Source organism: Genypterus blacodes, unplaced genomic scaffold, assembly GCF_046128005.1.
Source record: "Genypterus blacodes isolate CSIRO-AG114 ecotype Tasmania unplaced genomic scaffold, CSIRO-AGI_Gbla_v1 ptg000067l_1, whole genome shotgun sequence".
Taxonomy (NCBI): Eukaryota; Metazoa; Chordata; class Actinopteri; order Ophidiiformes; family Ophidiidae; genus Genypterus; species Genypterus blacodes.
The window spans coordinates 3964231-3990049 of record NW_027466879.1 but is presented as its reverse complement, the minus strand read 5'-3'; the positions used below and the strand labels follow the sequence as shown (position 1 = coordinate 3990049).

General features: G+C 39.9%; 1 protein-coding gene across 1 annotated transcript in view; it reads right to left on the bottom strand.

The window, feature by feature from the left end:
• LOC143004792 (glypican-6-like) overlaps positions 1 to 25819 on the bottom strand; it is a 118366-nt gene that overhangs the window by 38799 nt on the left and 53748 nt on the right. The window contains exons 3-4 of the mRNA XM_076155940.1: positions 12987 to 13378; positions 805 to 970 (exon numbers count right to left, since the gene is read on the bottom strand). Of these exons, the coding sequence (XP_076012055.1) occupies positions 805 to 970; positions 12987 to 13378 (558 nt within the window). The remainder of the gene's footprint in view (positions 1 to 804; positions 971 to 12986; positions 13379 to 25819) is intronic.

The following is a 25819-nucleotide window of genomic DNA, read 5'->3' as shown; positions in this document are numbered from 1 at the left end:
TTAACACATGTCATAAAGCTGCGAGACATCTCATTCAGTGCATAGGGGCCTATGTTGATGGGAGACTTCTGATGTGCCATTGGAGAGCGCAGGCTGTTCGTCATCCCATGGTTTCCCAAATGACGACGCCTGTCACGGAGCAGCCACCGGCTTGCAAGTGCCGTTTGCTGACACATTGTCATCGGAGACATCTCTCGAAGAAAGACGCCGCCCCGTTTAATAAAAAATCTCTTTGTGCAGGTGGCAGGATGGGATCAGGGTACATAACAAATAAAGCGCCGGCCTAGGAAAGATCCAGAGGGAGCGCTCCATGTGCCTCTTTGGTATCCATTTAACAGGAGGGCTTACAGCAGCCAGCTACTTACACCCTCACTAAAGTGCTGTATTACTCACTGAGCTCAGCTGGAAACACTATAGAAAATGCTTTTGCCTGGGATCTGCTCTCCTTTATCAATCCCAAACAGCAGGGACCAGGGCTTTAAGCACTACGCCAGGGTTCCACTGATAACAAACAACGTTTCTGACAGAAAAAAGGGAGTGGTTGCACAAATAAGATTTCAGTTTTGTCTGTGGAAATCCTTTAAAGCTGAATCCATCGTAACACATCCTTCTAAATTCCCATGGAGACAATTCAAAGACGCTGGCTTGGAAAAGCAACACGCAGGCAAGGAAGTTGAAACTCAAGCATGCATGCCGAAAGAGATGCACGCACACACTTGGAGATATTGCAAAGAAAAAATGAAGAACAGATGCAAAGGCACTCAGTGGGGATCAGGGAAGGGAGAGAAGTCTTCTGTTTCTTACCAATGAAGAGGTTCCATTCAGCATCGAGGTCCGCCTGGTTGGCTAGGCAACCCCTCATGACGTTGTGACAGTAGTTGTGGCAGGGTTTCAGCCCGGGCAAGCCACGACAGTAAGGACAGTACAGCATCCTGGTTAGCGCTCGGACACATGCTGGGACCACGTTCACCTATGGGAGCAGAGAGGAAGAGTGAACGTCTACCAAGGCTGCAGATACAAGCCAAGTGGTGTGTGTTAGGTTTGGTTCTATTTAGGGTGTCTGGAAATGTTTTGGTGTATATTTTAAATATTGTGACAGTGAATGAAACAGTGGAACGAAAATTCTGAAGGGAGAACAAAATTGTTTAATTAAAGAAAACACTATTATATACACACATAATTAGCAGCTTGTTGCCATTTTCTTCATTTCCTCACTTCCCTCAAATGTAAACTCTCTTTGTTCACGCGTTCTCACTCTTTTTTTGCAAATGTGATGTGAGCAATGTTTGGCAGGAAAAGGGGAATTCGGATAAAAATCTGTTTAAAATGTTTGTGAAAATAGGTAAACAATGAAACCAAAGAGCCTCTGTCTGATCATTAAAACAGAGGCTCTGGTGACATACTGTGGTGCTGCACTGTGTTTGCATGAGGCAATCTTATTTTGTCCAAAACATTATTCCATTGTCTGTCCAAACCTCACAGCAACAGTAAGGAATGCATTCCCAGATGAACTTTTCCGGGGAAGAGTCACAAGTGGTTTGATTTCTGACGAACATCTCCACACTGTATCACATCTCCTGGAGCTTGAAATGTAAAACCCTGCCAGATCAAACTGTATGGCAACATGGTGTTTACAACTCTGTCCGGCCTGATTCTTTGTGAAGGCTTTGCCTTTTGTTGTTGGGCCATGTCATTGTATGGGCTTGAGTGAAAGCGACAGGATTCTCACATCTGCTTCCCTGCAGAGGTGGGGAAGCAGAACGAAGAGTACATCTGATAATTGGCCTGTCAGCCTCTGTATTCATGCTTGACTTTAGATTCTGTCCAGCACACACTCCAGAGACTGTTGTGTGTATGGGTGTATTGTGTTGTGTGTGTGTGTTTCTGGCAACTTGGTCAATAATAGTTATGAGAGGGACCGTACAAAAGGTGCAGGACGTGTGTAAAGTGACACAAACACAATGATCCACCAATCTAAGTGCATTGATGCCACCGAAGTGAATTCAATCCCTGCTGTGTTGGTACATCAAACCAAAATTCCCTTTGCTATTTGTTTTAGCTTATGATGGATTTGAACTTCTCTGATTCAAATCTCTCTCCACCTGTGTTAGTACTGACAGAGCAAATGCAATATTTATCGGATCTCATATTCTCACAGAGGAGGGCCAGATTTGACATGGAAATGAATCTCTGATTTCTTCATCAAACGGCCACTTGAGTTTAAAGCTCTTGAATTTTTATGTCTCAGAATATTCAAAGATACTCTAGGATACATATAGCAAAGTCACATTATGGTAATGATGATGGTTTGGGTTAGAATTATAACAAATGAGGAAAGAAAAGAGGAAGACGAGACAAAGGCTTGAGAGATGAATACAGCTGAAGATAAAAGAGAAGTTGGTAATATGCCTGAAAGAACATCATTGTACTTCTGCAGCACCATGGCAACATGAGAGGCTGAGCAACGACACACACTCACCTTCAGTCTGCCATCAGGACTGTGTTTAACTGCACTTGGGCTTTGATGTCCACTGCAATGACCACAGACTCTGTGCGGGCGTGCGAGTGTGTGTGTGTGTGTGTGCGTGTGCGTGTGAGAGAGAAAGTGAGTCAACATGTGTGAGAGGGGAAGAGGAGACAGAGAAATAGAGTAGAGAGGTGAAGAGAGATGGAGCTATTAGTGCTGCTGCTTCCTTGGCAGGGATCAAGTGAGCGATCTTTGACGTTTGCAATCTGCCACTGACATCACACAACGTCAGGTAAAAATGATGCTCAACCAGGTTAATTACTCTTAGTTTTATCATTTTGTGTCCTCTGCTACATTACCGCAAATTTTTTCAGTTATTCTGGGGATATTATATTGTTATCCTCTGAAAAACAACAATTTCAGAAAGGATTTAATTTAACAACTTAAATTCAAGTCTAGAAGAGGATATGCTTATAAAACATTTATGTTGTGGGCTAATTAACTTTTATTCCTCATTTCACTCACTCTAATTTACTGCTTCACTTTATTGCCTCACTAAAATCGACTTTTATTTCATCATACGTTGTTTGGTATCACGTTCATCTTACATATGATTATTAAGGTCACAGAGATTTAGAGGATTAATCATGCACTTCATTAAGCCTCGGAATGTCATAAATGCCTGAGTGTCACTCTTATGATTGAGGAAGAGGCCAAAGTAAAACATTGAAAGTAAAAAGTTGAAGCTTTTGATTTCACAAAAAAGGGAATCTGTCATCAAGTTAAAAAAAGATAAACATTGATATGCACTGCAAAAACTGTTTTATTAGGTATTTTATTTGATTCAGGATCTACTTTTCTTAAAATGTGATGGATTCAGTCAGAGGATGATATTTCAACTTGTAACCCTGATCAGTTATCTAATTTCAGGAATTTATATATTAAGAGGAAAACACCTGGGTATGGTTTTCTCCAAGAGAAAAATACTTTATTCTCTTCATTTTTGAATGAGTTTATATTTGGAGCAGCTACAAAATATTAACCCATGGACAGATTTTGGCACTCAGAAATAGACAAAGTGTGCAAAATGTGGCACATTGGTCACTGAAAATCAACAGGAGCTAAATGTTGTGGACAGGCTGAACTAATGGGAACAAACCAGAAAAAAGAGATTCGGTAAGAGCTTTCTATATATAAAAACATCAGTGAGTGAATCAGCAGTCAATGCTGCTGTATGAGCTTTGCCACTGCCATTCCACTTAGTGAACTGAAGTGTTTATTTTCTTCATTTAAGGCTCTGGATGGAGCTTGAGAAAGAAAAGCAAAACAAAATCCAGCAGTGGAGAAAAGTCGGATATGCTGCTGAAGATGGACAAATAGTCAGGAAACAAAGTGAAGAAGGAGGGAGAGAGAGTGAGAGAGAGAGAGAGAGAGAGAAAGAGAGAGAGAGAGAGAGAGAGAGAGAGAGAGAGAGAGAGAGAGAGAGAGAGAGAGATAGAGAGATAGATGAAGCTAGATGAAGCAGATGGAGAGAAAGCTGGACAAGAAGAGAGAAACAGAAGGAAGGGGCAGGTGCAATCATCACAGGCACACACACAGACACAGACACACACACGCTTTGGATGGACATTTACATTTCAGACAACGATATCAATTTTCAGATGGTGTAATTTGAGTTTTGTTGACATTTATTCTTATTTACTGTAAAAGCAACCTCAGTTTTGCCCGTGCATGCTTTTCACCAGCTACATGTAAGTAAGACAGGAAGGATTTGGGGTGACAGTTCCCTGCAGCACCTACTGCATCCCCTGTCAATGACTCCCAGCTCTTTTAATAAAATTGATAAAAGGTTTCCCATTAAACCATTTGAATAATTTTACTCATTTTAAGTCTGTCATTTTCGTTTTCCCCTCAGCTCTACTTTCTGTACCTGGGCAATGACCGTAACTCCACTTTATGCCGTGTTCATATAACACTCTCTGACAGGATCACTTCTATTTTTGGGATTTACTAACTTAATAAATTCACCGTTCCACTGCAATGGCAAACAATAACACAGAATAACACAGAATAATGGATGATGTCGAAAATCAGCATTGTTAGCTCTGCCAGGGAGAGTTTATGGCTGCGTCCAACTGCTTAGTTCGGTTGTTTAGCGTAATTACTAGGACGATTTTGAGGAAATTGAAAAAGAATTAACATAGATTTTTTTCTACATTTTTGTCAATTTTTTCAAAAGGCATTCATCAATCTTAATGAAAATATTTCAAATGTATCCTATGATAGACTGCAGTAGGTCTAATCTGCTCCAGAGCCAGAAATGTAGTAAAGTAAAGCAAAATTCTGATTATTTATTATATTATTACATCTGCTCCATTATCACTGCATCTGTAAAAACATACATTTTCTTTCAACTTTCCATACAACTTGTACAGAAGGGTACAGTATATATATATTCATAACTATCATAACCGCTTGATAGATGTCTGGGATTAACTTCTGTGAGTTTTAATTAAACTTGGCCCACTTTCTGGAGAGCCTATTTAAGGAACATTGAGAAATCACTGGGTGAATTTTCTATAACATTATTTTTTGATCCATTATCTACACTCTTTACTGTGCACATTCTGAGGGAATCCAATAAAAAGTGTTTTTGACTATAAATGGGACAATTTCCTGGCTGCCCCCAAGCTTTAGCATTGAAAAACTGAACGCAATTAATTGACGGTGCTTGTACATTACATCTTGCAGCAGGAGCCGGGCGCCCTGTATGAATGGTAATCTGATAATCTTGTTAGCTTCTATTTACAGTGGAGTGGATGGAATATTTCACAGCAGGGCTGGAAAAGGGAACACAATGTCTCAGATCCAGGGTGAGATTAATACACTAATCCTTACATCTGCAGTTTAAGTGCTATGATGACGACATGGGTGCGTATTAGTGTGTGTGCTTTATTTAAGAATGCTCTCACAGATGATGGGGGGGGGGGGGCGATCGCAGTTTATTAGCCTAGCACTTGAATTGAGCAGCCTGAAGATGTGGTCAACTGTTTAGCCAGAATGCTGACGTGAGCATTAACACTGAGGATTAAAGGTGTGAGTTCATAAATGCAACCAGCCTGAGCAGCCTGATTTCATCGCTTAAAGGCCACAGTCTGGAGCCATTACACTCTGCAGAAATCACCACCAGCAAGGTGAAAGAGGAAAGCTGTCTGATGACTTAATGTCATGAAAGATAATAGAAATCATTATAACAAAAGACAAGGCCAGCTAATGCAATGAGGGATAGCATCACCTTGTCTATGTGGCAGGGTGTTGTCATGCACATATGGTGTGAACTCCCTTTAGGCGTAACAGAGTGAGAAAAGCACAGACAATGGAAATTGCTTTGTGCCACCAAGTAATGAAGTTGTGAGAAATGACAATGACTTTGCGAGCAACCAAGGCCAATCAAGGGGAACACCAGTGGGACAGTGAGACGGTGGCCAAAAAATTGTCTCAATAGTTCTGTCATAATTATTGCGACAGGACATGTTGCTTCGCACTGATTGGACATGGATGTAAGACTGCATTGCTGCCCCAATGTCCCCACTCAATTCCACAGTCATTAGTGTCAATGGCAATATGAGCGATTTGTCACTGTGCAAATCAGACTAACATCTGCCACCAAGAGGAAACATGTGGCTGGATGCATGAAACATGGAAGATTTCTCTTCAAGTCTTGCTTTTTCCTTCCCATGATTGCAGCTGGCCAGCCCTTACACTGTACTAACAAATGACCACACACTCAAATGAAAAATAGACCCAACTAGAATCAGGACAAGAGGCCTTTTCTGAGACATAATCACTGTGGTCTCGAATTAAATAAACAAGTCTGAAATCACTGTATGTAATAGGTTTACAAATAGTATCAGCTTATTCTTTGTGGATTAACTTCCACTTCTCTAACTGTCTCTACCTCATATAGACTAAACTCAGCAAAGTCATGTAGTTCCCTGCTGACTGAAATGACAAAGACCTGAGTGGGTGAAGAAAAATCTAATAACGCTAAAATAAGACATGAAAAGGGTTCAATCACCTGCGAATAATGACTAAGAAATGAATGCCTCGGCAGGAGACGTAAGGGTCAGTGTACAGAGAAGTCAGATCGACTCTTTATTATGGACAGCTGTGACTGTTTCATCCTCATTATTGAGCTTTGTAGCCAATTTAAGCAAAGAACAACAACGAAGAGCAGTTAATATTTAACTAACAAAGTGAATGCAAATGCTACAAGCTTTGGTGAAAACTCATAATATTGTAAAAGGCTTGTGTTTATAGTCCTACAATATCATTTCCCCTCACTGCCTCAGATACTGCAGCCTACTCTCAAATCAGCTCCCAGGTCATCTTTTCACCAATTTCAAAGCGACAGAGAGAATGTTCCTTGAATTGTGATAGAATGAAGATGGGTTTGGCAGTGTACACATATGGAATTGTCTTTTTTATGAAGAATAAAATGAATTACTTCAAGTTTACCCGAGTTCTTGCCTCGACTCGAACGAGCCGGTTGAGGCAATGTGTTGTGGTGCAGTGACTCTATTATTAGCTTTCCCCTTCAAAGGTAATTTTGAATTCAATATGTAAATTAAAGTATATAACTTGTCAAACACTGCATAATACAACCTGTTACCTATGCCTCCAGTACATTGAGGTCTTGTAGAAACTGGCAGCTAGAGAAATCTGGGAACATAGGGATAAATTCTGTCACGAACAAGGCTCCATTTAGATTGTGGTTATGTGTTCTGACACCCACATTCCATTCAAATATATATAATTGAAAGTTTTTAATGTGTAATGTGTAACTTAGAAAATGCACGAACGACTGAATTATGAATTGTGGTTTGATTGAGTACTGGGGTATAAAAAGTGACTGAGAGAGTGAGATAAATACTAAAAAGGGTGAAGACAACTAGAACATCTGTAAGTACGCCTCTATATTAATGCTGCAGATTTGCAAATGACATATAAATTGTTAAGTGCAATAATTCACATGGTTTGTACGCACTACAATCAAGGAGGAAAACACAAAAAGGGTGTAAACACGGAAAGAATAATAGAATATGCGGTATTTGGCATATGCAGCGTTGTAATGTAGGTCGGCTAAGTGAGGAAATGCAAGTGGAGGTGGCTTACTATGATTACAAAAATAGATGAATGTTGTGTTTTATTGTGCATCCAAAGCTCTGCGGGTGGCATGCAGCACTTTGTAATGTCACTCATCACCTCTCTGTGATCTTAACAGTCTCTCTCTCTCCAGTCTGCATCATAGTACATTTGCAAACTGTACACAGAGCCAAAGATGTTTCCGGGGGAGGCCTCCCTAAAACACGCCGCTGTCAGATCCACAAATGTCAGATGCAGAGGGATCCACATGTGCGCAGATGTGCCGCTACGTAACAGCACAGCGGTACTCGACGGGCCCTTGCGACCCCGACGAGTCAGCTCAAGTGTCTGTTTTTGGCGAGACACGAGGCTGCCCATTGATTTAACCTGACAAGAACTGTGTTATGTGGCATGTGTGCAGCCGACGTTTCAACGGTTCTCTAATTTACCAAGACAAGCGCAAACATGTTAAAAGCAAAGACCACAGTGCCGGATGACAAGGCAGCGTATACCACAAGCCATTCAACATCTCTGGTGTATAGGACGCTGCATACGGGATACTGTCATCCATCTGCCGCGACCCTCTCTGCTGCTTTAGTGCCTCATGGATTAAAGTGCAGCACTCACCCCTGTGACCGGATGATTCAGATGGTCTGCAGTCCTGCCTAAATGTCAGAGGCAGACAGGGTCTCTGGTGGCCGGCAGAAACCCCTGGACAAATGTTACAACACTCATGCAGACCCCCCCCCCCCAAGTGCTTGTTAAATAAAGATGTGTTCCGCATCCATTTTAATCAAGGCACAGAGCTGTAGCAACAGGAAAGGATCAAGCTTTGAAGACTGAGGAGCTGACATATGTTCACCCAACATGAGGAAGTGAGAGACAAGTAGAAAGTTATGGAAATGTTGCATCCTTTTGCAGTTTGCTCTACAGTAAATGTCCTCCCACCCAGCACAGGGCCTCCCCAGTCTGTCTGAGGCTTGAGTATGAAATGGAATAGAGTGTATTCCTTCTTTTTTTCTTGATTATACTTTCATATCATGTTCTCATATTTCAGACCACATACTGTCTTTCATTTTTTCCAACAGTTTGCAGTTCGCCACCAGATCAAAATCTTTTAATTAAAAAGGACATCTTTGGTGCAGCACATTTCCCAGTGATGTGCCAACCTCTTTGAGCCAGTTGCCATCTGCCGTCACAGCGCTGTGGCTGAGACCTTATCCCCAGCAAGCTGTGTGAGCTGTGAGCCAGCAAGGGAGAGCGAGAGCGAGAAAGAGAAAGAGAGTGAGAGGGAGAGGGAGAGCAAGAGTAGACTTGTCAGGTGCATCTGTAGATTATGGCATCATCATCTTTGGGATGAGTGACTTGGATCGTTCTTGTTCATGGCAGTCACTTAAGTTGAGGAGGATCTGTGATTAGATGTGGAATGTGCAAGTAAATCGGCCTCTGTTGTCTATATGTTCACTGGAAGCCACACAATATGGAGCTACACAAGATATCGCCTGACCACAAGAGGACAATTTATTTCATATTAATATCCTAGAATAAATGTTTTGCATTCATCGTCTCTTGAATACGAGCATATGCAGGTGGAAGAAACCTTCCCTTTACTTTGTTATTCTGTATCAAAATTCATAGCTTGTGAGCCTCTCAATTGATGTAGTTTATTTAAACAGACCTATTATGAACTTTATCGATGTCTTTATTTTACATCTAACAGTTTCACGGTAATGAAAAATAAGATAACTACTCAGATCACATCGGCTTTATTGCTATTTACAATATATCGAGCAGTTGGAAGCATGAAAACGGTTGGGTTGTGGCCAATTCTATTATTAAGTTTCCAGAGACATGATAAACAGGCTATGATGCTCATCACCAGTACATTCAAGTGATTATACAAAATTAAAACTTAATATGTTGTCAACGTGTTTAGTTAGCTTCACACGTGATTTAAATATAATTATTGTTTGTATTATTACCTGCAATCTAGTATGATACACACTGATGGAGCGTGGCTAAATAGAACAACATCCACATGCATGGTATAAAGTTTGTGGTAATTTCAGATTAATGACAGAGGATGCAGTACTTCAACCATGAGTCGCAAAGAATGCAGCGTAAACAAATCAATAAAATGTTCAACGTTTAAGAAAAAAATGAATGGAAAACATATGGAACTCATCCGGACATTTTTCACATCAGCTGCTGCTCTGCCGGAAGCTGGCAGAGCATTAGTCCAAGGTAAACGTTGTGTAAAGATTAGAAATTGCTTTGGAGCTTAATGTTAAATGATCTGACAGTGTGTGGTAGGACACAGGAGGAGTGTGTAATAAGATCAACATGACAGTTTTAGCCATCAGGGCGGAAAAAAAAAAAGAACACAAATCCGTTGGAACAAAATATCCTACTTTCTCCCATCATCATGACATAATATCCTGCGTGAGTGAGTGATCAGGGCCCTAAATGCCTGAACTTTAAACCGTTCTAAAGGCCCAAATCCCTGCAATCTTCTCTGAGCAGGTCTTAATGTGGCGGGACTATGTTTTAAGTACCAACAGGCTCAAACTCTTAATGGTCATCATAAACTGTAATCCAGAGAAATTCTGCTCTTAATCCAGGATTGAGGTCCAGGGAACTGTTCAGGACAAGTCAAATGTGATCCCATTTTATGGAGGGATAGCTCTTACTTCAGTGCAAACAGGGCCGCCTGTCAGCAGTAATTATGCTTGGCTCATCGTCATGCATGAGTGGAAGTAACATAGATGGATCGTAGCATGCAGCCATCTTCAACTGAATGACAAGTTTGACATTTTTACAACCCAGGCCTTTGTCCACCAGCTATAACATGACTGATTAGGGTGTTTGAGTGTGTGCCTTAGGTGCAGCCCCGAGGCAAAGGAGAATATGCAGCGCTTCAAATAAACTTTAAATCAAAAGCTGTGACACAGATCTTTCCTTTCTGCATATACAGCATGTATGTGTTGTACCGAGTGAAAGTGGAGACATTAGAGACTGGAAAGAAGATATTTCTGACTGGAAACCTGATCAACTTCAATGATAGAGTCTCTGAAGGTGTTACAATTAAATGCCAAACAAGTCAGATTTAAAATAAACACTAAGCAAATCATCACAAGTCATTTCCTAACATAACACAAACTAAAAAGAAGGAGAAAAGGGAAAATGGTTTTAAACATTGTAATGTTTAGCCAGGAATCTTCCAAATTCAGATCACTTGAGGCTATGAAAGTCAAGAATTTCTACCGCATGTCCTCTAAAACTGTTACAAGACGCAAGTGGCTTTTCACGGCTGAGAGCGGCGAGCAGAGAGGGTGATTCTTAGGTCAAGGTGATTTGTCATGTCAAGCAACTTTTCACCTCCAGCTCCATGGTTGTTCACCAGCCTGACAGCCTTCAGCGTTTCCTGGCTCCTCTTCATAATTGATGAGGAAGCAGGGAATATGGGATTTGAGCCAAAGTGAGGCTGCCTTTTAGGCTGAGGACAGATGTATAGAGGTTGCTCATTTTAACTCTCCATTAAAAGGCCTTTTCAAACAAAGTTTCCGGTAAATTACTGGGATAAGCTTTCAAGCACCGCAAGTCATTTTCATTTTCTACATTCAGGATCATTGCTGTCTTGTGCATTTTCACACAAACCATGGCAATGCACTAATAGATGAGGCAAGGGACGGTCCAGTGCCAGCTCAGTGTTGAGATATAATTTTCCCAAACTAGGAATGAGTCCTCCCATTATGAAAAACACTTTAATGCTGCATCAGTCAGTGCTTTTTCTCAGCTTTCATATTAGAGGTATTTTAAGACATGTTTAAGCTTTCATTGGGTAATTCACAGCAGAGAGTGAAGGGGGACATGGGAGATGATGAGTTAACATGCAATAAAGTCACTCAGCTGGAATCAAACAGAATATTACTGCTGGCTCAATAGGAATCTCACACGATTCTGCATGAGCAGTTAACATGATTTAATAATTTTACAGGCACACTGGTTACTTTCTTCTCTTTGTTCCTATTTTTTTGTCCTATGTGCACGGCAACACTGTTCATTTCCTGGTTAAATGGATGATTAATCATCTAAAAGAATCAAACAGAAGTGTAAATGAAAGTGTGAGGGAGTTGATGAGTACCTGCTGCTCTAATATTTTTGTTCTCATCTATTAATTTTCATAATTCTGGTCATAAGAATAAATGCAGTAATATCTTTTATGTGGATACTATGAAGCACTACTACTTTACAGGTCAGAAGTAAGTAAGTAATATTAGTTTTTTGCACACCAATAGCATTCATTTGAGCTACATGAATATGATTTTGGGTGTGACAAAATGAAAAAGTACTTATGTGCCTGCTGACCCATGATTGTGATTGAATACTATGTAGTAAACTTAAAGGATTCAAAGGGAAATCACATTGAATCATCTATAAAATGCTGAAATCCGAATGTAAAATGCACTTCCCTTTTCATAAGCATAAGATTGAACACATTTTGGTTATATAAGTGTAGGCAGTCCATAAAACGTATTGCATAATATCTTTTATCCAGCGTTATTATTATTGTGCGTTGGATATGCACTAAGAAAAGAGCCACTAATCCTTTAAAATGCAGTTTGTGTTTGATATTGCTCAATAAACATGTTTTTCCTCCAACAATATCATTAACCAATTAATCCAAAGCACAGTAGACCACAGAGGAAAAATAAATGTAAACAATATTTACACAATTGCAGTCAGAATAGACTATTAGTGAACACAGTGATCAACGCTGTCTAAACTAAATTAAATGAGAGCAACAACAAAGCCTTCTACCAACTTGCAAGTTCTACCAAAACTTTCAGACGACGACTTTCAGACTCTTAGATTTGCTCTGTATGGATGATTTTCTTGTGATTGGAAACAAATCAAAAACCAAATAAGGATAGTCATAAAGGATTACAATGCTTTTTCTTTCGAGCCAGATATAAAAATGCATAGATGATATATAAAAGTAGCTTTAGAGGCTAAAGGAGGAAACTGTAATATCCAATATCTTAAAGTATTATAAATAAGCATGACCTGCAGAATTTATATTTACTGTGTGTGTGTGTGTGTGTGTGTGTGTGTGTTTTCTGTAAAGTAAAACCTGAGTTGTATTCTAGTGAAATTGTTTGTATATTTTCTGAATTTGCATCAATTGGAATAATCATAGAATGTGGGCTAGAATAATTCATAGCAGCCATATTGCATTATTGTCAAAGTATGATCATGAATAGTTATGCCCTTATATTTAAACACAATCCTGCACTGATAAGAGATCACAGGATTGCTCAACATCTGCGCAGACCATCCACAAATAGTAGTGAGAGAAGAAAGCAAAACTCACCTTGGCGACCCTGTTGGCTACCTCCCGACCCACCATTAGCCCCTGGACAAACGTTCTTGCAGCAATAAACGCCCGTGTGACCTGGGCCTTCAGCTTCCTGGGCACATCTCCAAAGGGCTTCAGCTGGTCTGTGTATTTACTGATGCACTCCAGGTAATCGTCGGTGAAGTGGTACTGGGAGTTGAGTAATTGGAACATGCGCTCCAGCAGCCTGGACCAGAAGTCATTCAGCATCTCCTCCAGGTTGACATTGCCGCCCGTGTAGTAACGCTTTAACTCAGTGAACAGGTCCTGGAACACCTCGGAGTTCTGCATAAACAGCTTCCCATAGGTGTGTGTGAACATACTGTTGAGAGACTTCTCGGAATTGTCCAGCAGCTCCAAGAAAAACTCTGCAAAGGAACAACAAACAATGCAGTTAATATGCAGATATCTACAGTATCTGAGGTCATTTGTCATTTTGTCTAAAGCCCAGACATAGGACGTTAGGTTCAAATGCCTCTAAGACCAAGGTATTACATAGATGGAGTACCGCTCTGCACATAATGTAATTTAATGTCTCGTCTTCCGGCTTTGTCGGCATATACAGGGGCAATATATACCAGCCAACGATAGGTACTTGATTATGTGAAGAAAGCCAGTCCAAAGCATTAATAATGTAAAAGCAGAAATAATGGGCCACAAGGACTATGAATGATTAATGTAAAGGTTCTGATTGCATACTGTAACAAAATATTCATAAGTTTTAGAGACAGACACTAGTGTACATTATCATCCTGAGCACCCACCATTATTCCCAGACGCATTAGTTTCTCACCAAAACAATTTATTTGTCCACTGAGGCAGCTGGCCTATGATCCTATAATTGAATATTGTGTTACAGTATGTTGAAAGAAGCGTCATTCGCTTTGAATTATCTGAAGCCCGTGTTGAAATTACAGTAACAATGTCACTGTGACAAAGAATCACTACCTTCCTCTCTATTATATGTGCCACTGACTCAATTACATGTGCACACACGGACCTTTAAATGTGTACAATTGCCAGTAAACCACAGCACATTATGATGTATACCAAACATATATGCTGCTTTATATTGTTTTATAACTTAAATGTTGCTATCAAAGATGAGTGTGGAATCATTCACAGCAATTACATATTTGTTTCTCCTGTCATCTACCCATGTTCTTTTCTTCTATGTCAGTACTTAAGCAATAACAGCCAGTAAGATTACAGAAAAATAGAGAGAAAAAAAGCACCATTAGCTGGGGAGTCTTGTTATTAATAGGATCCCATGTTCCAGAGTGCACAGGCATAAATGTTTTGAAGATGATAAAACATCTCTGTGCACAAATGTCAAACACCTCCTACCCGTTCCTTCTTTGTAAACAAACACACTGCAGACATTGCAGGTGTCATGGGTGCTGATAAACCATTCAGAACTCGTCTCCTTGTCAGACTGGGTGACATTTCTTTGTAGTCCAACCCCTCCACAGCGGTCAAACCCAGCAATAATAGAACATTTCCCTTCCTGCAGTTATGTAGAATAAAGCAGTAAGGTATAATTACTTTGTACGGTGTTGAATCAAACCTAGCAAAAACAAACCAAAAACTAAAAATATTGAACAATTCCACTATGATAAACAAAACAAAACAAAACCTCAGATCATACAAATTAATAGGCTGGTGCGACTGTTTCTTAAAACTAAATTAGATTCACTTTACTGAAATATGTTCAAATCATGAACAACCGTGTGTACACATGAGAAACTGCCGGGTAGAAACTCATTTGCATATTAAAAACAACAACATTAAATAACAGGGTCAACAAAATTGTGGTATTTTAACACCCTTTCATTAACCCTTTTGGTTAACAACTTAGTGAGCAGAAATTGCAATTGTGAAAACATTCACAATAACAGATTAAACAATAACACTCCTTACAGCTGTGTGTCATGACCTGCATTAGCAAGATACAGAAGGAAGTTGCTCCTAGTGTTGCTGTCTGTGTGCAATATCTGTCATTACACTTACAGACTGATTTTGTCGTGGGTGTCTAATTATATATTGACTATTTTAACGGGGAAATAGAAATTGATGACTGGCTGACCATGGTCTGTGGTACCACACACTCCAAGCTGGTTTGAAGAATCAAAGTCTCAATAATTTGACAGCACCAGGATTAAAGTTGACTGTCTAAAAAGCTACAGTGCACGTACTGTATCTTACAAGCACACGCTCCTGAATACTGACAGTTTAATACATTAAACACACAGTGATCCAATATTCTCCATTGCAGCTGCACTGCTGTGCACACTGATTGTCCCGCTTCTTCAAGGCTTTTTCCCAAAAAGCTGGCTCTGCTCCCTGGCCAGATGTGTCACCCACAGACTGAAACTCCCATACAACCTCATTGTTTTGGATGGGTTGAATAAAGAATGTAGGTGTGTATATTTCTTTGTCTCAGAGAAAGAAGAAACGAATTCTGCACACTGCCAGAAAAAGGCCGGGACAAAAACAACTCCATAACATTTTTTGTAACACAGGTGCTCAACTCAATGTGAAGGTGCAAGTGGAAAAAGAATATTCACAAAAATAAACCAGAGTGCAGGAATTTTCAGCTACATGCTTTACTCAGGAATACATTTCACTGTCTTACATGCTGGCGTACAGTAAGTAAGGGACTAACCAAAAATAAAGCTCTCTGGTTTGTCTTACTGGATACATTTGTATGGGTGTGAACCTCAATTTCTTCCACATTGACAATGTGGAACACGTACTACCTACCACAGTGCACAACAATATAAAGGTGGAATGGCTGCAATGGGCGGAAAGAAAAAGAAATGTGCACAGAAATTCCTATCTGTATTTCATATTGCTTTTATAACTTGTCAAGCAGCCCCTCTTCCTTTCTCCTAAAATAGCATCTAAAACAAAACCAGTCCCTCGTCACCCATTCTAGTTTCTTTGCAACTGACTGACCTGCCATTACACCTACATTTGTTTAAGTAATAAGAGCCTGCAGGGCCTTTTTTATTCCATTTTTCCAATTAGACCCGAATCAAGGACACCCCCCCCCCCCCCCCGTGTATTGTGCGAGCATTATAGCACCTGCACTGCCATTTACACAGCTCTAAGGACGGATAAAACACATGACATCACAAAATCATTTATTTTTTGCCTTGCTCCATAAATCATGTGTAAAATCAACAGTGGCTTTTAAAATTTGAATTGGATTTTTTTTACTGTTATTCAGGCTGTTCTGATGTTAGATGATTTAGGAATTGAACTTTATTTTGCAAGAAAAGTAAGGTCAAATCTAATTTATCCACCTGAAAAATCATTATGAGCAACTTTCAGATTTGCTCAATTGCTCAAAAGTAGTAAATGTGCCTGTTCAGCCTCTAAAAATGCCACATATCCTCCTGCAACTGCTTTTTGATGGATCAAAGTGAAAAGGATTGGACGCTGAGAAGAAAAACCTAAACTCACATAATGAATTGAGCTGTGCACAGGCTAATGGAGTCCAAGGAAATTATGTGAGCGGTCCGTGTCAACAGATGGCCCTCCAACCTCTGTGTAAAGTAACTGTGAAAGGTGGCTAAGAGAAAATAATTTGCTTATTTAGGTGATTAAACTGGAGGCTCTTGATCACATAAATGAAATTTTCCCTCCAAGCAGGTAAACAAAAAGGTGATTTCTTTGTCCAAAAGCAACTACATAACTGTCGCTGTGGCTTTCAGAGTTTGTATTTGGCTGAAGCAATGGTCATGCAGTTGGACTGTGGCTATTGATTTGCTCATTAACATTCTGCTACTTGTTGTATGACTGACTGGATTGGTCTTCTCCCATTAAGGTCACTGTGGACTAGGCAGGACTGAAACCCAGGAACAACAACCCTCTAGTTTGAGGGGGTGGTAGTGTGAAAAGCTATCAGGAGGACAAAATGCCTTGTTGAGATCTAACAAGTTCCATTTTTATTCAGCATTAAGCTTCTGGGCAGTAATCAGAGGAAGAATCATGCATTCCCAATCCAATAACATCAATGAACTTAATGAACTTAATTAACTTTAATTAATAATAATTACACAGAAACATAAACAAAGTAAAAATGTGTGTGTTATGCTTCTGGGAATGCTATTGTCACATTTTAAATTATAAGGACTTTAAAATGACCATAACCATTACCAACAATTTAGATGGATGTATAATGTCATTTATATTATTTGAAAACATTATTGCCACTTTAATATTTTACACTATCACTGTAGAAATTGCACTAGAGTAACTTTATCCAACTTTGTCTTTTTTTCACACCAGAACCAGCTGTACTTTCCTTTGCAGCGGTTCAAAAATGGCTTTGTTATGTTATTCCTTATATTGTATCAGTATGATGGTATGGACTCTTTGAATTGTTCCACAGCATAACTTCCTGGCTCCTATTGAATATTATTTTGCCTACTCAGGTTGTCCGTCCTGTCCTGAGAGTCTCCACATAAAGGGAAAGAAATCTGTCTGCCAATTGACTGTCACAGGTAGTAATGCATTAGTCAAGCTTGAACACTATCATAATAATAACACGGCGATTCCAGAATTGCCACACCCGATATGGCTGTAAAGCACAGTGCTAATGAGACATTTACTTACTCCCCGAGTGAAACTTAGGCGTAACTTTGCACCGGGGCATCACTGGCTGAGTGCACTCATTTAGCAACTTCAGACCAGAGGATGTGGACTGCCAGGACATAAATGGTCACACCATAGAATAACACTCTGACAACATCTCAGTCCACACTGTTCTTTGAAGAAAGTGCCATGTCTTTAGTTGTGCAGTAATGACGGTATTTTTCTTATAGGTGTTGAGAGGAGCAGCATCTTTTGTGTGGCCTGACGTGCTTTTAGAGCCCGGGGAACACTGAGCAGCACTCACTGACATGTTGCCTTACAATTTCTTATAAAGATGACCTTGCACACATTGCAAAGACAATGGCTAATGCTCCGTTGACACCTGAAATGCACATATGTTCTCCAAAGGTGTGAAAGAAAATGATCACACAGTATGCTTGGGATAGAGCCTGATAATGCTACATATTGGCGGCATTAGTCAGTGGTCTTAAGCTTGAGAGGAAAGAAACAGTGGAGGCACTCGAAGGTGAAACAAAAAGGCGGGCGAACTGCACTAAAAGTGTGAAATCATTGATTCACTCGGCTGAAAATCCAATCAGAGAGCTCTATCTCATCATCCCGACTGATAAAGGTTGACAACAGTTAGCGGTACTAACAAACCACAGAAAGTTCAGGTAACACACTGTCACGGATGCTCAGTGATGGCTGACAGAGTGTCGGGGCCCAGAGACGTGCAGCTTGTTTGCAGTAGACATAGCGTGTCGGTGTATAACTTAGCTCGGTCTCTACATGTGTGTCTATCTCATCCCTGTGTCCTCACAACGTCACACCTGAATGAATGAAGCCAACAGGGAAATGACTCAGCAAGAATTTTCAATACAACAGCCTTTGGTTTTGAAGAGCAGGCTGTGATTAATGATCAGAACTGTCGAGGACTACAAAGGAACACAACCTGAGGAGGTCTTAAACTAATCACTGTGTATTGAATTCATGAAAAACAATATTCTTTGCTCTAGTCTTGCGTAACATTTGAGTCATTATGTGATTTCAAGGCCTGTTACCTGGAAAGCAGTTTAGATTCAGTTTCCGATAGCAGCTACAGTCTGCCAACACATCAGCGGATTGTTCTCTGCTGGCCAAAACACATATTCGGCCATAGAATTACCTCCGAGAGTGGCTGACCTTGGCTAACACTCAGGTATTAAACTTTTATACCCAAAATTGGAACCATGGGAATCCATGGGTGTATGCTTGCCCTGACGGGGGTAATCACAAACCAGAATCTCTGAAGAAATATGAAAATATACCTGTGAATCACACTAAGCTGGAAAAAGTTCATGTGGTTCGAAGGAGAGAAAACATTTTTGATGAATTTGGGAGGAAGTTTCACTCTCAGAGAAGAGGAGCTCTGTTCTCACAGGCAGATGGTTGGCTAAGGTGTAAATGAATATGTGGCAACAGATGTGACGTGTGAAGATGCAACGTATGGCTCTGCATATGGTTTCAACATTGTTCAAATCTAGTTGATGTCAAACATTTTGAGGCAAGTAGCACCTCTGGGCAAAGCAGGAACACCTTGGACATCAGACTATTTCTGTCTGCTAAAGCCTGAAAATGCACCCATGCCTTTTTTTCCCCTCCATCTTCTATAATTTGATTCGTGTATTGCACCTTTTATTGGTATTAGCAAGAAATTCCGCACCTGCTGGCAGCTTCCTCAAAATTGGACAGCTGGGATTTTAACTGTCCAGACAATATGACGATATTTCACTGATCCTTGTGTCTTGTGTCATATTATAGACCCTAGCTAGCTTATCTCCTGCTGCAAATAAATCACAGGGAGAATTTGGGAACAAATTTAATGATGTTATGAGCAATGATAACTTTTCAATCTGGAATAGACACTCTTCCAAGCTTATAATGCCTCCTGAAACCCATTACTCTTTGAATTGACTTTTCCATTTTCAGACAGAATTGTTGAATTGTTTAGACTCACGGGAGAAATTTCCAGACTCAAGTTCCACCGGTGGTACATGAACATTATGATAATGACGATCACACCATATTCTCCTGTGAGCAACTTTTCATGGGGAATGTCGCTTAATTCTCTGTCTAATCTTCATCATATTTGATGGACTGCAAGCGTTAACACAAATTACACAACTTGATTTACACAGTTATTATTATTATTGTGGGATCAACTGCAACACTGGTAGAAATCACTATATATACTATATTTTCATGCACCAGTTATGGTTCAAAAGGAAAATACGCAAGGAGCACTTTTCAAATTTGCCATAATAAACTGGATGCCACCGGTGCTCGACTGTGCAAGAACATGAAGAAAAACCTGCAAGAAAAATTAAACATATAAAAATAGTTTTCATACAGACAACGCATTTCTCTTTACTGCCGAAAAGCCTATAACTACATTCATCAGTTCAGTCTTTAATAGTTAAAAAAAGTATTTTAATAATCTGAACACTTCATAAAAGGTTTCTACATTTTTAATATCTTTTATATGAACCGATCCATCGTTAAATATTTCTGTCATCTTGTGGTTTTAAGCTCTGTGATCAGGAAACATTACTATTTATTACATTAACACCTCATAAGGTTTCTTTCCACACAGAGGGCAATGATTAAAGCAAACAGCAAATTGAGGGGAAATTAAACGCCACATTATACTGTCACTTATAAGGAGAGGTAGACTAGATTTTTTTCACATCACATTAGGAAGTTTACCATGTAATATTACCCTTGGAAGTAATTCTAAGCGTGAAGAATCAATTTTCAGTGAGCAGGAGTACAGAGTGTTCCTTTGATAACTGGCCTAATTACTGTAAATAATTATAATGGTTAGTAAAGGTGACCTTTCTTCTGCTCTGATAACACATTATCTGCAGGAAAAAAAACACATTCACCCATTTATTTTACTTCACACACTGAGCTCCTTAGTATGGTTAATTAAAACCAACCCCAGTTAATGGTCAATTTGCCTTGAATGACCAAAGGAGAATTATTATACAAAACTAAGCCTGGATATTATGATTATTTTTATACCACCTAAACTAAGCTGATAAAAATGTAAATGAGGTCATAAAGATCAGAGCAGGTTGAAGGTCTTTAATGTCTATGAAACGACAACATTGATCACCAGGTGTGTAACGCACCACACTGAAGCAAAGGCCACAACGTTTTGCAATATAAGCCCATATAACAACAAGTCCAAAGATACTGAGCTGCTGTTTGTCTGTTCACAAATTCATCACGATCGTTTCAGTGCAGCCCAAAGTATAAGATCAAATGTGGTATACCTGTCCAATCGAAAATGGCTAATGTGTTGCAGGTACTCATTATCGTAGAGAATGAAACTAGTCAATTGAAGCCCTTTGTGCTCTGCAGTTTGAAGGTGAAATGTGACAAGGGCTCAGAAATGGTGAAACTTAACCTTGTGTCAATGCAAGAAACTAATTAACTTAAGGCTTGATTAGGCTCTAAAAACAACTGACCTAAAAATGCTATTGCACCCCTGCTGATCATTACACAATAACTAGGGTACAGAGAATCATGCTCAACAGTAATATTAGCAAACATTGTAAAATATATAGGATTAGTACCCGTCATGTGTCGTCACCTATAGATAGAAATCATCTCTAACCCTGGAGTGTGTCGTACTTGTTTTTGGCCAGAACATTTTAGCCTCCCAAAGTTGTTGACGGCGGCACCAATTCTTCTTCTTTTGAGTGGGATATGTGGGCAATTTCTGTAAAAGCCTCCAAAAACTGAGCCACTACAATTCCAAGTGAACAACACTGAGGATCCATCTCAGCATTTTCTCACTTGTGGGGTACTAAAGGAGTCTTTCTTTTTCTTTTCGATTTTTTTTTTATCCGTCCAAGTGGTTTTTAAATTGTGATAACAGCTTCGGCTTTTTGTGGCGATCGTTTCAACCCAGCTACACAATAGCAGAGCAACTATCCCGATCAACATTCATGAATTCAGCGGTTGATCCCAAGCCAAAACATGACATTTATAGAACCGCTGCACTGAAACACAATCAATTATTAAAACTTATTTATCAAATATTAAACATAATTTACAGATAATGTTTTGAGGTTGAGAAAAAAGCAGCCTATGAATAGCATTAGAGCTTTTTTTTAGTTTCAAATATGAATATTCCATAAGAAGTTGATCAGGAAAGATTGCACTCGAACATTTTTTTGGGGTTTCACATTTATTTTCTCAGTGAACTCTCTTCTCTGAATCTTCATTACGTTCATCCCACTGTTATCTTTTACTTTTGGTTGATTCTGGTGAGCCAAAGGGTATTCTTTGTTTTCTCCTACCTGTTCTGTGCCTTTTGTGCTCCAAAAATCATTATGTGCCACATTGGGAAATTTTCACTTTGCACCACAAACTTTTCTAATTTGCGAGGACACTAAAATGCTTCTGAGAATTTCTGATATCCAAATTGCAATTGCAATACAAACTGCCCCACTGTTTTTATTTTCTCTCCAGGCTCCAGGCTACCTGCCGTGAGACAAAAAGAGGAAAGAACACCATGTGACAGTATATTACCCAAGAACTCAAGTTCCTTAATGACATTTCATGACAGTCGGGGGTACAAAACGGTTTGGATATTTGGCGATAAAATGAAGGTAGATGGCCCAGCTTCAGGGCAAAAACAGCAGGGATCAGTGGATATTTTGTCCAGTTGTCGCAGTAGGAAGATAGGAAGGAAGATGGAGAACAGACGTGTTGCACCAACATCACAACCAACCCAAAACAAAAGCTGATCTCTGGCTGCTGTTGCCTCCATCAGTGATCCAACTGGCCAGGAGATATTTGAGTCAGCGGACAGCACCAGAAGTCAAAAACAGAAAAGTCAAAGAAACACATTTAAGCTGTCTCTAATGCAGAGATTGACCCCCAAGTTACATGTTAATAAGCACACTATCAAATTCTAATACAGAAATAGGCATTGGCAATATGGCCAAAAATATTCATCAAATTGTTTTCTCTCTTTGGCAATTTGATCTATACAGTATCTTGGTATGATGATGACACGTTTTATTCCTGGGTGAAAAATGTTTGAATTCTATGGAACACATAAGTACAAAAGACAAAATGGACCCGTATAACAGCTGGACCAGTGTGGATGAAGACTATTTTCCTTTTTCTTCACTTGTAGTTGCCATTTTATAAGAACATAGTCTGGTGCAGTGGAAGAAGACCGGTGACTCATAGACTATGAAGAGTAGCTCAGAGATCACAAGCAACTTAGACATTAGTTGAGAAAAGTCATGTCTTTGGAAAAAGGAAATTGGCCAGAGGAAATTCATCACAATGGTATGTTAAATGTTGCCATTTTGTTGAGTTTGTGCACAGTCTTGTTGTCTCTTGTTTGGTTCTCAACAATACTCACTACCTACAGAAAACACAAGACTACTTTTGTGTCTCTCTGTTTGTTTCATGTTATCATCTTAACATCTGCATGAACAATCAATCCTACGAGTCTTCAACACATTTGCTTTCTGTCTGTTTTCTTTCTTCATGGATTATTGGGCATTAGTGGCAATCTGAACAATGTGCTTAGAATGCTTCATTCAGCATCAGTGTGTGATACACTCAGATTAGATCAGGCATGTTAAATGTTACTTTGAAATGAGATTAAAACGGAAACTGTCTGGAATGAGTGATTGTCGAGATCGGTCTCTGTCTTTGCTCCCTGCATTGTGTGTGTGTGGGTGTGTGTGTGTCCCCTCCATCCTGTGCTGCTGTCTGTCTCTCTCTCTCTCTGTTTGTTGTTCCTGGCTGGGTGTGGTTACCTAGTCCCTGTTTCCGCCATCTCATCCACACATCTGTTGCTCATCAGTCATTCATCACTCATCAGCTGCCTGCATTGAGGCTCCAAGTCATCCAGCCATTCTTTGCCAGATCTTTCTGTCAGCTTTTGCAGCACTTGTGTTCGGCCTTATCAGCGACTTTGTTTTTTGGTTTCCTGGATTTCCAGAACCACACTCTTTTCCCTTTCAGCCTCTCCCTGGTTGCTACCTCGTTCTCCAGCATTCCTGCCCCAGTGAATCTGTTTCTGTGTTAATTAAACCTCGAGATTCAACACCCTTAGTCAATTTCCTGGTGTTCTGTGTCCACATTTTGAGTCCGCTAACAAAACAAGTGGTTATCTAACAATAATTCTAATGCATTTGAGTAACTACTAATAGATTCATTTGAAGTCTGTGGCCTGTACTAATGCATTAAACATATTTTAGTTATTAATCAGAAATGTTATTTGAGACAAAAAGAACGTTTACGAATATGCTGGAAAGAAAAAGGCTAAAGTGGACCCAGGCAAAGAAAAGTAATCTTTTTTTTATCACCGCCTGTGTGACCCAGACAGCTTTTGCTCCCTGCCTGTGCATGCTCACTCTCGCACCTGCCAATATTTTCTTTAATCTGTTATTAAACATATTTAAAGCAGCAGGACAACAAGCCAAATTAGTCGCTCGTGTCCTTATTGTTTGAAGACCATGGTAATGACATTGAATTAGAATTGCCTTTGTATTGTAAATGATATTTACAAAAGTAACAAATAAGAACTTTAGCAGCACAGGGATACAAAAAGAAAAAAAGCACTTAAACTTAAACCATCCAAAGCATCCAAAGCATGGAGTTGAAAAAGTGTGTCACAGCTAGAATAAGGAAAGTAAAGAATCATAAAAGCCACAGAGGGGGGGGCACAAGGTGTACTCCCCCAAACTAATGACTGCATCATTAATATTTCTTGGGCTCCATCAGTCTCTGGCTTTGTTCTACACAGGGACAAGGGTCTGTTCACCAGCCTGGGGGATGACTGGAGAGAAAACATGTCTCCCCTCTATTTCACTTTACTGAACACAGTCCACTTAGGACCTTTATGAGCAATTTGAATAATCTTTAATTACAGATTTAATTATCTTTTTTCAACATATGAATTCACTTTCTTGATTTTGTAATCTTTTAATGCTGTAATGCAATTTCAGAATTTTTTGAATGGTGCTATACAAGCTGCACGTAATTGAATGTCACTGCTCAGTAATGTGCCTCGACATTTTATACCCGATTGTGCTTCTCGTGTTTTATGATTGAGACCCGACAGATGTTAAACTGTTGTTTGCTTGTTTGTTTCTGAGAGAGATTGCTCAGCGATGCACATTCCTGTCATCTCTCATGTTTTACCTGTGAGACTCACGCTTTAGTGCCTTTGCTGACATCTCCCACCCATGAAGAGAAAATCTCAGGGAATGTCACAGTGTCAAAGAAAATAAAAGTGGGTAATCGTAATCCTGGTTCAGTGAGAAAAACCCACTGCAGCCTGGACTCGGGTTTGTCGCTTCTGCGTGGCTCCTGTCAGCTGAGGAGGTGATCACCCATCACACTGGCTGGCAGGAGCAATTTTCACTCTCTTGTACGATTCTGGAGTTGTGTGGCAGACCTCACAAGATTCATGCACCCGTGTTGAGAGCTGGTAGGAGTGGTGCACAGTGAAAAATGTCCGTGTGTGATTGAGGTTTTTGGTGGTGGGGTGGGGATGAGTTTGACAGGTACACACCACAGCACTGCAAGGATTTGCATGCCTACCTCTCTTCCATTAAGCCTACGCACTGCCACTCATGTGTTTAAGTATGAGAAACAGCAGCACTCATTTGATTCTAGAGGCAACCTACAAACATACAACCTACACATTATTACATTCATGATACATTGCACTATGCCAATGCAATGGAAGTGGATCGCAGTGCTTATGTCCCGTGTACACTGTATACATACAGTTAGGAGTATTTTACACTGCTTACGTCCTTGTCTCAGTAACATGTACTCTCTATGCAGTGGGTATTCCCCCCTTCATACTTTTATCATCAGGGCTATGAGCTGCAGATACAAGCCATAATATGTCTGATCATTGGTCCTGTGGAGCACAATTACAGCAGGCGAAATTATCTGTGGCATTGTGTGGCTGTAGAGGGCATTGAGCAGTGTGTGTAGGATACTGAACCTTGGGACATCACATGGGCTACTTTGTGTTGGTGCAAATTTCAAAACTAAAGCCACACCTACATGTTTTCAGCTGACAGATGTGCGTTTCCTTGACCTTGCACAGCACCATCCAAAGCCATGAAGCCACAGCTGTTTTCATATTCTAAATGTCATGTGCTGAATAGTGC